This window comes from Curcuma longa, chromosome 19 (genome assembly GCF_044706935.1).
Source record: "Curcuma longa cultivar G26 ecotype Majalengka, Jawa Barat chromosome 19, ITB_CL_G26_1.1, whole genome shotgun sequence".
Classification (NCBI taxonomy): Eukaryota; Viridiplantae; Streptophyta; class Magnoliopsida; order Zingiberales; family Zingiberaceae; genus Curcuma; species Curcuma longa.
In genome coordinates this window covers 1,257,080-1,271,131 of record NC_133879.1, presented here as the reverse complement: position 1 = coordinate 1,271,131, position 14,052 = coordinate 1,257,080, and the positions used below count along the sequence as shown (strand labels likewise).

The 14,052-nt window shown below is 39.6% G+C and overlaps 1 protein-coding gene across 2 annotated transcripts; it reads left to right on the top strand.

Moving 5' to 3' along the window:
* The first annotated feature begins 249 nt into the window (after positions 1-249).
* Positions 250-2,216, top strand: LOC141812631 (transcription factor MUTE-like). Of its 2 annotated transcripts, XM_074700645.1 has the most exons (4): positions 250-601; positions 816-1,346; positions 1,429-1,812; positions 1,888-2,216. In XM_074700645.1, the coding sequence occupies exons 1-4, from the start codon at positions 566-568 to the stop codon at positions 1,969-1,971; spliced, it is 1,035 nt and encodes a 344-aa protein (XP_074556746.1). In that variant the 5' UTR covers positions 250-565; the 3' UTR covers positions 1,972-2,216. The 2 variants fall into 2 exon arrangements, with proteins under 2 accessions (XP_074556746.1, XP_074556745.1); XM_074700644.1 differs by lacking the exon at positions 250-601 and having other exon boundaries at positions 733-1,346.
* The last annotated feature ends 11,836 nt before the right edge of the window (positions 2,217-14,052 follow it).

The window sequence follows — 14,052 nt, the reverse complement described above, 5'->3', positions numbered from 1 at the left end:
AATGCGAGAAGGAGAGAGAGAGCGAAGGAAGGACGACGACTGAGCAAAGAAAGAGAAAGAAGAAGGCGAGCGGCCCCACGTCTGTGCCTCTGTCGTCGCAGCTGTACAAATCTGCCACCCAAACAATAATGCATGCATGGGCCATGGGGCACCTCCCACAAACGGACACCCCTTCAATCCCCAAATCTGCTGCACTAGCGCAACCTTTCTCCTTCCTTCATCCCTTCCCTTTCCTTTCCTCCCCCTTATCTCACTTCTTCCTCTACCTCTACCCTACGTACCTTCCTCTTCTCTACCCATGCCATGGTTCCTTAGCTTCTTAATTTCTATTGCGTTCGGTATTAATTACTACTGTATCACCTTGTCCTAGCTTCCTCCTCTTCCCAGACATTAATCATTTGTGAAGGATGCTATGCTTGGCCGGCATGCATTAATTGCTCCAGATAACATAACTGAAGAGGAGAATTAAAGAGCAGAAGAATTAAGCCTGTTTCGATTGTGAAGAGGAGACGTAGTTGGTGAGCTAGTACTGCTGCATGCTCTGCCTTCAAATCTTCTTCTTTCCATGGAGCAGCTCCGAGGACCCATTAATGACCCACTTGTAAGTCTCATCACTCCACTCGACCGTGCTGCCTTCTTTTAATTTCCCTTCTTCTTCCTCTTTTTGCCTGTCTCTTTCTATCTCTCAGTCAATTTCTGGTAGAACACCACCTAGTCGATCGATGAAAGCTCTCCAAGACTCCCATTTTTTAGCATCTCATTTAATGCAGACGATGGATACTGCTTCATTTGCATGGTTTGATTCTTTGGAACAGTTGATGAGGGAGGTGCTGGGCTTAGAGTGCTTGGAGCCTGGAGTATTTGAGATGAGATATGGGAGCCTGTTCTCCCATCAAACACCTTTCCTGCAGCTTCTCATGCAAGCGGGCGAAGAGGAGACTACTGGAGCAGCGCATGCGAGCTACTTCCCCAAAGAATCCAACTTCCAGCTCCTGCGACGACTGCAGGGCCAAACCTACGTGCGAGCGGCGGACGTCGAGTCCTCCCGCGCGGCGGAGCAGCTAGAGAGCTGCATCACTCACGCCTCCGAGTCGGACGCGCGCCCGGGAGGCGCTGGTGGCGGAGACGGCGTCGTCCTCCACAAGGCTGCCGCAGCGGCGGCGCTCGCGGCGGGGAGCGAGCGTAGGAAGCGGAAGAGGCCACGGCCGGCGGCGGCGTCGAAGAGCGTGGAGGAGGCGGAGAGCCAGCGGATGACTCACATTGCCGTGGAGCGCAACCGCCGCCGGCTTATGAACGACTACCTCGCCACTCTTCGCTCCCTCATGCCGCCTTCCTATGTCCAACGCGTATGATTATGTGATATGTGCACCTGCTAGTGTCCATTTTAGGTTGTTTCTCCTTAATTGTTTTTTTCTAATGATGTTGAAGGGCGACCAAGCGTCCATCATCGGCGGCGCCATCGAGTTCGTCAAGGAGCTCGAGCAGCACCTCCTTTGCCTCCGAGCCCAGAAGCGGCAGCGGGCACCCAACGACGACGACGTGGTCGCGTTTTCGGCCGCGGACTCGCTCCACGACGGCTTTTTCGTCTCGCCTCAGTACAGGGACTACTCTGAGGGCGACGAGGAGGGCATAGGGGTGGACGTGGAGGCGACGCTTGTGCAGGGGCACGTGAACCTCAAAGTGGCCGGGCGGCGGCGGCAAGGTCAGATAGTTAGCGCCATCGCGGCCATGGAGGAGCTGCACCTCTCTGTGCTCCACCTCAACATCACTTCGCTGGACGCCTCCTCCGTCCTCTACTCGCTCAACCTCAAGGTCGATTGCTCGCTAATCCGCTCCTTTAGTTCCGAATTAGCAAACTGAGTCGGTAACATTGTGGCAATGGAACAGATGGAGGAGGCGTGCAAGTTGGGGACAGCAGACGAGATCGCGACGGCGGTGCACCGGATCTTCAGCTACATCAACGCCTGCTGATGGCATGGTTGTCAGGTTAGGGAAGAGAAAAGATGCTCGATTGACTTGAGTGGACCAGAGGAGAGTGGCCGAACGGGGAGGGAAGCACAAGTCGCAGCGGCAGCAGCAGCAATGACAGCAGCTTTCCCTTTGTTTGCAGTGATGGGAGCTTGTACATGCACTCCCTCCCTTTCGGGTTGCGGTTTTGCCAGCTTTTTCTGTCTTCGATTGCAATATTTTTGTTTTCGGAACTGATGCTGTCATTTTGGGTGCAAAGTGTTGTTTGTTCATAATCATCATTCCATTTGTTGTAGATTTGTTAGCCATCACCTCATCATGTTTCTTATACGCTGCAACATTGCAATGATTTTTAAAATTTATGAGAAAATTAAAAGGGGTGGAGTAGTTTAGATATCTAAAGAAAGTGCAAAGTCTATAAATAGTCTCAACAATAAAAAAAATTTGTCCCTCATCGTTGTTCCCTTATTCCTCATTCTACAAATAAGGCACATTATTAGATGAGCATTTAAGAGCATGCAAAATAGTTTTATAACAAGAAACTATTTTTGAGATTCTAATATATGACTTTTAAGTCATACGATAATAATTTTACTGCTGCTGCATCAATGCTCTCCTTCATGGATTTATAATCATTTGTGGGAACTAAAATCCTTATGTTGTTCTCATGCTTCTAACACACAAAAAAGATGATTCTTCGTAGATGGTGTTGATAGTTGAGCACTCAATTAAAACATTGTCAAGTATAGATTTTGATTATGATAAATTGATAACATGTTGATTGCAAAAATGACTCATCGAATTGGAGAGACCAATGGAAGGTAGTTTGTTCAAAACAAGGAGGGATTTATGTGTTGGTGCAATTATACCTGTACGTGTTGCAGTACATATAATTTTGATGAACGAAAATGTTTAAGTTTGTTGATGCAATCATACTCAGGAAATATAATTTTGATATTTGATATCATTTAAGTTAAGGCTAATGAAATAACATCTCACCTATGTGACGAGTATATATGTAGGGAAAATTCAAGAAGGTCGAGTACCAGATTCTTGACAAGAAGTTCGTACTACAGGTCAGAAGACTGGATACAAGGCAAGGAAAGTCCATAAAGGTCAAGAACCAGATTTTTGACAAAATGTGGAATATTGGATGCAAGGGTAGATGAAGATCCAGAGACAAAAAAGCTTTAGGCACAAAGTCCAAGGAACAAGAGGTTCATCTGCACGAGGTACTTGAGAAACGAGGATAGAGAAATGACGTCGAGCAAGATAGCGATTATCCTGCGGGCAATATTGATTTCATTGTTCGATTGCGAACATTGAAAATCAATTGTCTAAAATCTGTTGATTCGAAAGAATATTAGAAGATAGAAAAAATAAATGACACTTCTGAAAATATTATTAAATCAAAAATCATGAAAATTACTAAAAATAAAAATTATCAAAAATGGTAATAAAAATCTTTGAATCCTTCTATATCAGTCGTCCTAGGTTGAAAAAACTCATCCTTGAGTTTACAATAGTGTAGGTGGTAGTCCGGGAGGAAGATTATCTGACATCAACTTGGAAAAATCTACTAATAATTATTGGACTTTGGGAATCCTCGTTGATCCGTCGACTAGTACGATATCATGGACGTTGCTCTTATCCATCTTCGCGTCTCTCAAATACTTCTCTGCCGATTCCATGTACTTCAAGGTAGTATCAATCTCCATGTTGAGACTCTTTAGCTTCCAGGCTTGTGCCTTTCCACGTTTCTTAGAATACTTCTCTTGATAGCAGAATGACTTCATTCAAAATGAGACTTTTATGTTGATTGATGTCAAAGTCGTTATTGTTGGATGAATATAGATCGTACCCAAGGGCACAATCTCCTAGATATTGTATAGATTGAGGTTGTGGAGGCGATGTACTTATCCCTGATTTATTTGAGCTGGTGCAACACAAATGGCTAATAGTTTCCTTTGTGTTGCATCTAATGTAAAAGCAGTTGTGTCCATCATGATTGATAATGGCATGCCCTTGAGACTCCAATCATCTTTTGAATCGTCCTTAGAAGTCAACAAACTTTTATGGATGACTAAAGTTTAATGATCATCATCATAAAGCACCTCGTCATATATTGGCTCACTAATTGACTCAGACTTGTTTTCCTCATAAATTGAATCACCGACTATTTCGATCTTATCGTTCATATCTTTCTCAAGAAAAATTTTATCCAAGTAAAAAAAAAACTTATGACCTTTAAGATTTGGGGTACTACGATCACAGTGTTAGGCTTCCTCAGTCGGAACCTGTCTGCCATGACCTCGACCACATACCTTATGATCTTCAAGATTTTGCACCATTAGACGCTAGAATAACTCTGTGACATATCTCTGTAGATCTTCAAGTATTTCATTTCGGGTGCTATGATCAGGATTCGAGGCTTCCTCAATCGGAAGCTACCTATCATGACCACAATGACAATCTATGAAATCTAAAAGCTCTAATACCAACTGATGCCGAGTGGGTTAACGATTATCTTGCAGGTAATATTGATTCCGTTGTTCGACTGCGAACATCAAAAATCAATCGTTTAAAACTTGTTGATTCAAAAGAATACTAAAAGATAGAAAAATAAAAGTCATTATCGAAAATATTATTAAATTAAAAATTATGAAAATTATCAAAAATAGTAATAAAAATCTTCGGATCCTCCTGCATCAAAATGTGTAGGCTATTTCAGTCATTAGGATGGCTGAAAATAGAGAATTAGTCGACTGATACAAGTGTATCAATCGATTGATACTCTGAAAAATAGAAGGAAGGCTTCTGTTCTAGTTTCGGATTTACAAAATCCAAGTATCAGTAGGCTAATGCTTGATATCAGTTAATTGTTATCGATCGGGAACCAAACAGAAGTAAATCGATTCGACTACTTGATTTGACTGACGATATCAATCGACTAATACTTTTTATCAGTCGACTAATATTGATCAGGAATCGGACAGAATCAAATTGATTAAACTGATAATATCAATCGACTAATTATGGATATTAGTCGATTGATATCAATTAGAAACCGAACAAAAGTAAATCAATTTGACTGTTCAATTCGACTGATATCGATCAAGGACCAAACAAAAGCAAATTAATTCGATTATGAGATTTGACTAATTAATATTAGTCGACTGATCAGATGCAACAGTTGATTGTTTTTCAATTCTTGACAAAATCAGATAGATTTCAAAAGGTTCAGAGACCATTCATGGATTTTGTAATCTTTTGACAAACTCTTTCATGCTTTGTAATCTCTAAAAATCCGATAAACTCATTTAACTAAATTATCACAAATCCTAAGAAGAATGAAATCATGCCGGGAGAAAATTTATTGAAAAGAATGATAAATCAATAAATGTACAAATCCTAAACTAATTTATTCATTTATTTACACATCCTAAGCTAAGTTATTTATATCCAACCTAAGCTAAGAAAGAATAAAAATCCTATTTATAGAATAGAATAACAAGAACTAAACAACTATATACAGAAAATGAAAGAAAAACAAGAAAAGATAGTTTACTCCCCTTTCGCTGGGAAGATGGATCGTCGCTAGAGGAGTCCCTTGATTCTTGATCGTCCTGGGTTCTCAACTCTGCAGACGGATCCAACAAAATAGATGAAAGTGATCCTAGGGACTCAATGCAATTCCCTACACTTTCGTGCACCTCTCCAATATAGACAAGTCACGACCAAGCATTAATGCACCTTCAAAACAATATCCTCAAGATCATTAGAATAAAAGAATTAAACAATAAAGAATAAACAAACAAATAAATGAAAGAATAAACAAACAAGAACACCTATTTACAGTCTAAAATAAACAAACATCATTTGAATCCCCGGCAACGGTGCCAAAATTTTGATGCGGTGTGTTTTGTATGGGAATTATTTATATATATTTTCCCCATATTTATTAAATATGTCACTTACACCCATCAAAATTAATTATTTATTTATTACCAAACCTCTAACTATCGTCTTAAGTAGTATAGAGAGGTCCGGGTCGTCTCTCTCGGACTCAATGACAAGATGTTATTCTAAAAATGTCACAGGATTTTTATTGTGTTTTATTCATTCCTATCTACAAGCACTTTCATTTATTCACAATTAAATACTATAATAAACAAAATAAATCTAAATTTACATTATTTATAAATCAATTCAAATCATACATCCTATTTACAATTTATACATACAACAACTATGTTACAATCACAACATACTTTACATAGTTACATTAAAGTATAACAACTTACACAACATATAAATTATTCAACTGATCTAAATAAATTTGAACCGGTTGACAAACACAACCATTGTATCAACAAATTTAATGAAGCAAACAAGAGCATGCTCATAATTCACATCTCATGGCAAATCTCATACTTATACATCAAGCACACCTCACAATCAATAGCTAAAACAGCAAGTTCATGAACTCATCTAAACACATTCGTTTCTAGCAATAAACAACAAAACCAAAACATTCTCCACACAAATTCTCCATAACAACCACTCAATTCATGCATTGATATCAATCAGCTACAAGATCTTCATACTCTCCAACCAAATCATTCACAATTTAAGTTCAACAATTCAACTGATTAATAACATTCAATTTAACCAAGGTTAACATTCCAATTCATTGCAAATCAGGTTCTCATACATTCATCCCATCAAACTGTCAAGTACACCTAAATCACAGCATTACAAACTCTTACAACCGGCTACCAAGGACATGTCCTTCATCACAAAACCGAAACCACTGTGAGCATAGATTATTCAACAAAGCTTCAGCAATTAAAAGAACCAGAAAATGGGGGGGGGGGGGGGGGGGGGTTTGATTATAACAGAAGCTAACAAACGAAGCATGAAGCAAATAAAGCTAGATTAGGGTAAAATTAGGGTTAGAGTTTGTTCCTTCCCTTTCGGTTCAGAACAGAGGAGACGGGAAAATGGTGAAGCGTGGAAATGAAGGGACGGCTCCAATCAGCTCCAAATAGAGGCATGGCACCATTCTGATCAACCTACACCAACCTGGACGGAAGAGCGCCGCCGGAACTGGCCGATTTCGACGGGCTCAAATCGGGGAAGAACCCAAACTTCGGTCGCTGCTCAACCTCGCCCTTGCTGCCAATTACAGACAAGTTAGGAATCAACAGAACCTTACCTTGCGTTCTTGGTGGAGGAGACGATCGATGCATAGCACAGCGTCCCATGCTGAGCTTCGGTGGATGCGGGTCAACGAAGGACCAACCGGAGCAAATCACCCACGGCCAGAACCCTCGCTGAAGGAAGTACTGCCGGCCACCAAATCGTCGGAGCCAATCACACACGGCACTGATGAACCGGAGCGTTGAAAAGGGCTGCTCACCGGAGCGAATCACTCACGGTGGAGTCCCCTGCGACTTGCGTTGGTGCTCGTCAATTCTCGTGGACGCCGGCCGCAGCTCGGTGGCTAATCGGAGGGGGAGATGACGGCGGTGGTGCGCGCGCGACGGCTCGGAATCGCGGCGGCGAAGACGGTGAACAGTGGAAAATCGCGAGAGAGGAGAAATGCGCCGAGCCTCTTTTGCGTTGAACCGACTTTTCACTTTTAACCTAATCAGCTGAACCGAAGGAGTTGAACCGACGGCTTTGCACTGAACCGGATCTTGATGTTGGGCCGGGTTTGGCAAGTGAACCAGGCTGAACATGATTTGGGCCTTTGGGCTTGAGCTTGAACAGTGCACCGGGCTGATTTAATCTGATTTTGATTGAGCTTTGAACTAAGCTGAATTACTTTGAATGTGGCTAGATTTGAGCTTTGGCTAGGCTAGCATTTGAACCAAATTCTAATTTGAACCACTTTTGAGCTTGACTTTTAATCTGGTTGAGTCAAACTGAGTCTGATTTGAGCCCAACTCGAACCAGGATTGATCTTTCTTGCAATTTAGCCCTCCAATATTGTTATTTTCATCCTATTTTTCTGTAAAATAAAATACAACAAATTAATATCCATAATTCTCTCAAATTAATAAGAAAATAGAATGAAACCATGAATTTCATCCAAATAAAGAATCAGCCCAAAATCCCTATTTATGATATGAAATATGGTCCAAACCGGTCCAATCTAACCCTAATCTACCCGCAGAAAATGTCACTTATCAATTAACAACCTTGAGGGTTGCGTTGTGAACCAAATAAAATCTTAGTGTTATGTTTTGTGTTCTCAACTTCATTTTAAGTTGTCATTGTGCAATATTCTAATTGACAAATCAAAGCTATTCATCCTTCTCTAGCATCGCATCAGTCCCAATAATATGAATGGCTTGTTTTGTCATTTAATCTTGTCTACATCCTAAGCACTTTTATACAATGCATGAAGCTCTACATTCTTTAATTGAAAATTTTTGTTCTTTATTTATTTTAATGATATTCTTGTTTTAACCAAAATGTAAATTTTCAAATTAAACACTTAAGGATTATTTTAACAATCTTAAAGGATAACTTTTGGGTAAAGCTCTTGTTTATGTGATCTCTTAAATTCTTGAAAGAACTTCTGAACTTATTGTGTTTGTCTCGTGGCGTTCAAACCTCCGAAACTTATCACCCTTGCGGTGTGGCATTTCAATGACATGAACCCCACCAACAATCCTAATGGAACCCTAGAACAATCGATGGATAGAACCCCTAGAACTAGAAGACAAGAGTTTGAGCCTTGACCCATAACCAAGAGATGGAATGAACAAAGGACTATGAAGAAAAGAAATACCACAATGCAAGGGTGATAAGTTTTGGAGGTTTGAATGCCACGAGACAAATTTGATAAGTTCAGAAGTTCTTTCAAGAACTAAGAGATCATACAAACAAGAGCTTCACCCAAAAGTTATTCCTTTCCATAAACATGCTCCCTCCCTTATATAGTGGGAAAAAGTAATTAAGATTACAAAACATTCATAATAGCCATTAAGAGTAATGCATGCATGCAAGTAATTAAGAATTCAAATACATGCATGTAAGCATTTAAGAGTCTATATTCATGCATGAAATTAAACAATTTAGCAACTCAAATCAAACAAATCCTCATACTCATTTATTGTAAGAATGAGTACTCATTCCATCATGCAAGATAAGTTATCAATGGATAAGCCTAATCACATGGATGAACACTTGATCGATACTTGGACTTATCTTGATCTCTTCTTTCTCATAATCAGCAAAATGTTCTTCTATAAGTCTGTTGAGTGCTTCTTTGAAACGCTTTGCCCAAGTCTTGTAACTGGACCTTCTTGAAGTGATAAATGATCGTTCATTTAATATGCATCACGACTAGCTCCTTGATGTGCATCAAGTTAACTGCCCTATTGAATTTGACCATTTAAACATGTAGAACAACTCTTTCTTGACTTGTTTAACCACTATCAATCGACTACTAAACCCTGTAGTTGGCTGTTACACCCTACAGTCGATTAATCACGAACAATAGAATCCCACAATCAAGTTCTAAATTCTTTGTTTACTCAAACAATGACATCAGTCAACTGATACACTCTATCAGTCGATTAATCATAATCAGTCGAGTTTGAAGCTTTTGTACACTACTACAATGTCTATCAGTAAATTGATTAAACTGATCAATTGACTATTACTACAGCAACACTATAGCAAAATCTTATTTACGATACTATAGCAATACTGTAGCAACCATAGTTTTTGAGATTTTAGGGTTTTTGTGTCTATATTAGTTTATCAATACATCCTATCAATCGACTAATACTCTTGTTTCAACCTTACCAAAATTGAATTCTCATCTTATCTGATATCTAGTTGACCTCAACCTACCAGGACTCTTTTTGCTCGACATCCGATTAATCTTGACATGTTGAGACTTCTTGTTGCCTAACATCTAGTCAACCTTGACCTACCGAGATTTACTTATTGCCTAGCATCCAATCAACTTTGACCTACTGGGACTTCTTTGTTGCCTAGCATCCGGTTAATCTTGACTTGTCAAGACTCCATGTCTCATATCAACTCCCTGTTGGACTTTTAACCGCCAAGTGTCCGGTCAATCATGATCCACTTGAATTTTCTTCTTGTACCAACTCCATATTGGACTTCCGACCGTTAAATGTTTGGTCACCCATGGCCACTTGAACTTTTCACTTACTAACTCCCTATGGGCCTTCCCAATCACCAAATGTCTGATCAATCGTGACCCACTTGGACTTTCTGTCTTATGCCAGACCTCCCCTATTTTTTGGTGAGGATTTCATATATTGAAAAGGAATGATGGAGTACCAATTAAGGACTCAAGTGGAAATATGAATAGTGATCTAAATCGGCTTCATTCTCCCAACCAATGCAGACCGCATCCCGCAACCCTGCAAAAAGTGGGACAACACAATAAAATGCAATCAAGGCAGACGTGAAAGCTACGCAAATCTTGCAATGTGGTCTTATCAAGAAAAGGCTCAACAGAATGGGTTCATTCATAAGTGCAAAGAATTTATGGGACAAGCACATTGAGCTACACAAAGGGACCTCTAACACTAAGGTAAGTAAGCATGACTTACTACTTAATAAACTATATAATATTCAAATGCAACATGGAGAATCTACAAGTGAGCTACACGTGAAGATCCAAGACAAGTCAACGGTTTATATATCATAGGACAACCAATGGAGAACCGAGATATCATATGGTACGCTTTGAAAGCGTTCCCACGGAACACCATATGGGCATCAATGGTTGATGCTTACAAGGGTTCTAGGGACCTTTCAAAAATCAAACTTGATGAACTTTTTGCTGAGTTTGAACTCCATGAATAGACTAACGTCAATCTAACCGAGAGAGGAATTACACTTCTTGCAAGTCAAACAAAGAAGAATGGGCAAAAAGCAAAGCACTGACTGAGCCTAAATTCGAAGATGACTCAGACTCAGACAACAACGATGAAGTCACCATCGAACTAGTCAACCTAGTTCGGAAAATATTCAAAAAAAGAAGGGCTTCAGTAAGTCGGATATCAGGAATGTGATCCAGAACAAGCAAGCTAGATTAAGTCGAACTGCACTCAACAAGGCTGAAGCAACGTGCTACGGTTGCAACAAGAAAGAGCATTTCAAATCAGAACGTCCTAAAATAAAAAGGAGGAGAAATCAAGAAAAAGACATTGAAGATGACATGGGAGAAATCTTGACCTACTGGAACTTCATCGTTGTCTGACATCTGGTCAACCTTGACCTTTCGGGACATCCTTATTGCCTAGTATTCAATCAACCTTGACCTACCAAGACTTCACGTTTCATGTCAACTATTCTCTGTTAGATTTTCGATTACCAAATGTCTGATCAATCATGACCCACCTAACTTTCTGTCTCATGCCAACTCCCTATTAGATTTCCGATCATCAAATATCTAGTTAATTGTGATCCATTTGAACTTTTCGTATCTTATCAAGTATCCATTCAACCTTGACCTACTTGACTTTTTACTTAATTAACTTAACATATTGATCAACTGTTAAATATCCGATTAATCTTGACCTACTTGATGTCTCACTCGACCAACTGATATATTGATCAAATATCGAAACCCTAACTCGAGTTTGGTCAACCTTGATCAATGCTCGATATCATGACATTGAATACGCACAAGTCACGCTCGCACATGAGAGAGATACTATCATCCATATATAGATTCACAACATTTTACAATTGTGATTTAATATAAATCACTCATATTGCTTCAAAACTCCCAAAACCAAACTTTCATTGACATTGAAACTCGTTTCATTCATTTTCTCATTCACATTTCTCCTTTCTTTAGATATGTCATTTATGATGCTACCACAAGTTTCTATTTTATTCACTAACAAAATTGAAAAATAAAAATGAAAAAGTATCCCATGGTAAAGGAAGAGATCTCAAATGCTATTATTAGCCTTATGGTATATCTTAGTATATAAATCAAACTAAAGATCTTTTTTTGTTATATAAACTCTCTGCAGGTAGGCAATATAAAAAATAGTTACTTTTGATACTAAGCAAGTTGTGAACACTTGCGTACGTGCTCACAATATGTAAGCTCAAATTCTCTCTTTGCTCGTCCATGCAAGAGCCCATAGTTTCTGCATTTCACAATATGGCTAAATTTTTATTATTATAGCTACATCAGAACTCCTATATTTTACATATCAAATTTCTAATGAATTAGTGATACAGGTTATGTTCGTGATTAGTCGACTGTAGGGTGTAGCAGTCAACTATAGGATTTAGCAGTCAACTGATAGTGGTTAAACAAGTCAAGAAAGAGTCGTTCTGCAGGTTTAAATGGTCAAATTTAATAGGGCAGTCAATTGATGGGCAAAAATCAACCCAAACAATAACCTTATAAAAGAGGATTTTAAGGTGTTTTGAAGGTGTCGATTCTTAGAGGTTTGAGGACGAAATGCTGATGCATTTTCATACCAACAAGTGGCATTCTAAATCAACCAACAATAATCAAAAGTGAGATTCTTGTAAAGTTATTACTTTCTTTGTATTTACTTTTGTGTATTTGTTTTCTTGTTGTATTAGTTGTGAAAGAGTTGTAAAAGGCTTCTTCACCTCTGGAAGGTCTCCGAGAAGGAGATAGTGAGATAGATCGCTAGAACTAGGCCTTAGAGTAGTCGCCTTAGAAGATGACGAACTAAGCAAAATCTTGGTGTTGTGTATGTGGCATCGAGTTTGATTCAAGCTTTCTGTTGCGCATTCAAACGACAAGCACGAGATTGAGATAAAAATCAATTCTATTCACCCCCCTCTAGCTTGCACGGGTTCTAACACTTTGTTCATGGCACCTAACCTATTCGATAACCCTACCACCTAGCTCAGCAACCCTGTCTACTACCGGTAGCCCAACCCGCTCTACAACCTTACCTCCCATCTAAGTAGATCCCTACCCGACCTCCTGTACGATAGCTCCTTGCTCACCTCCTAGCTCAGTAGCTCGACCTCCCTAACTAGCCTCCGGGTTCAGTAGCTTGACTCGACAACTCGGGCCACTTGACAAACGTAATTCATCCACTTAGCCATGTAGCCTACTTGGCAACTTAGTCACTTGGGCTACTCGGCCACTCGACACTCGGTAACTCGGACACTCGACCACTCTGCCAACTCGATACTTGACAGCTCGTCCACTCAATAACTTGGTAACTTAGCCATTGGGTCACTCAGCCAACTTGGTAGCTTTGCCTTCCCTAGTAACTCACCTTACCAATTCGGTAGCTCGACCTCCCTGCTCGGTCTACCCGACTCATATTTCAACAAGTCAAGCCTATCTTGGTAGATCATATAAGTTTGAATTTTTAAATTTAATAATTTCTCATTTATCTCTAGCAACAATCTTAAAACAAAGATTGTCTGACAACCTTAAAATAGATTTGTTCTATTGAGATGACAAGTGAAAGTGCTGACACACAGACTAGATAACACTCTCATATAGGAGAAGCCAGAGAAATTCACTCGGTTGAACTTTAAGCGGTGATAGCAAAAGATGTTCTTCTACCTGATCATGTCAAATTTAACCCAATTTTTAATAGAAGAACCTCCTAAGCTAGCTGAAGATGACATTGATGTACAAACTGTGAGTGCTATGGACATCCACAACTGCCTTATCAATTCGTTGTACAATATGTATATCACGAAGGAAATGGATAAAGAGTTGTGAGAGTTTCTAGATTAGAAGTACAAGACTAAGAATGCAAAGGCCATGAAATTTATTGTTAGTCGATTCCTAGACTACAAGATAGTTGACTCCAGTAATTAGCCAAGTTCAATAGTTTTCGATGATCCTACATGAGATTCACTCAAAAGGTATGGTACTGAGTGAAACCTTCTAGGTAACTACTATCATTGAGAAGCTACTTGCCCACTTGGAAGGACTTCGGAAACTATTTGAAGCACAAGAGGAAGTAGATGAATATCGATGAACTCATTGTTTGACTTTGCATTGAAGAAGACAACAAGAGTTCTGACAAAAGAATGTTCTCTCATGCTACTGACAAAGTC

Bases quoted from the DNA above. Each gene is read 5' to 3' on its own strand.
- LOC141812631 (XM_074700644.1), top strand. From the start codon at position 765: ATGCAGACGATGGATACTGCTTCATTTGCATGGTTTGATTCTTTGGAA. The intron at 1,347-1,428 runs GTATGATTATGT...ATGATGTTGAAG, and splicing joins CGCCTTCCTATGTCCAACGC to GGCGACCAAGCGTCCATCAT. The intron at 1,813-1,887 runs GTCGATTGCTCG...GCAATGGAACAG, and splicing joins TCTACTCGCTCAACCTCAAG to ATGGAGGAGGCGTGCAAGTT.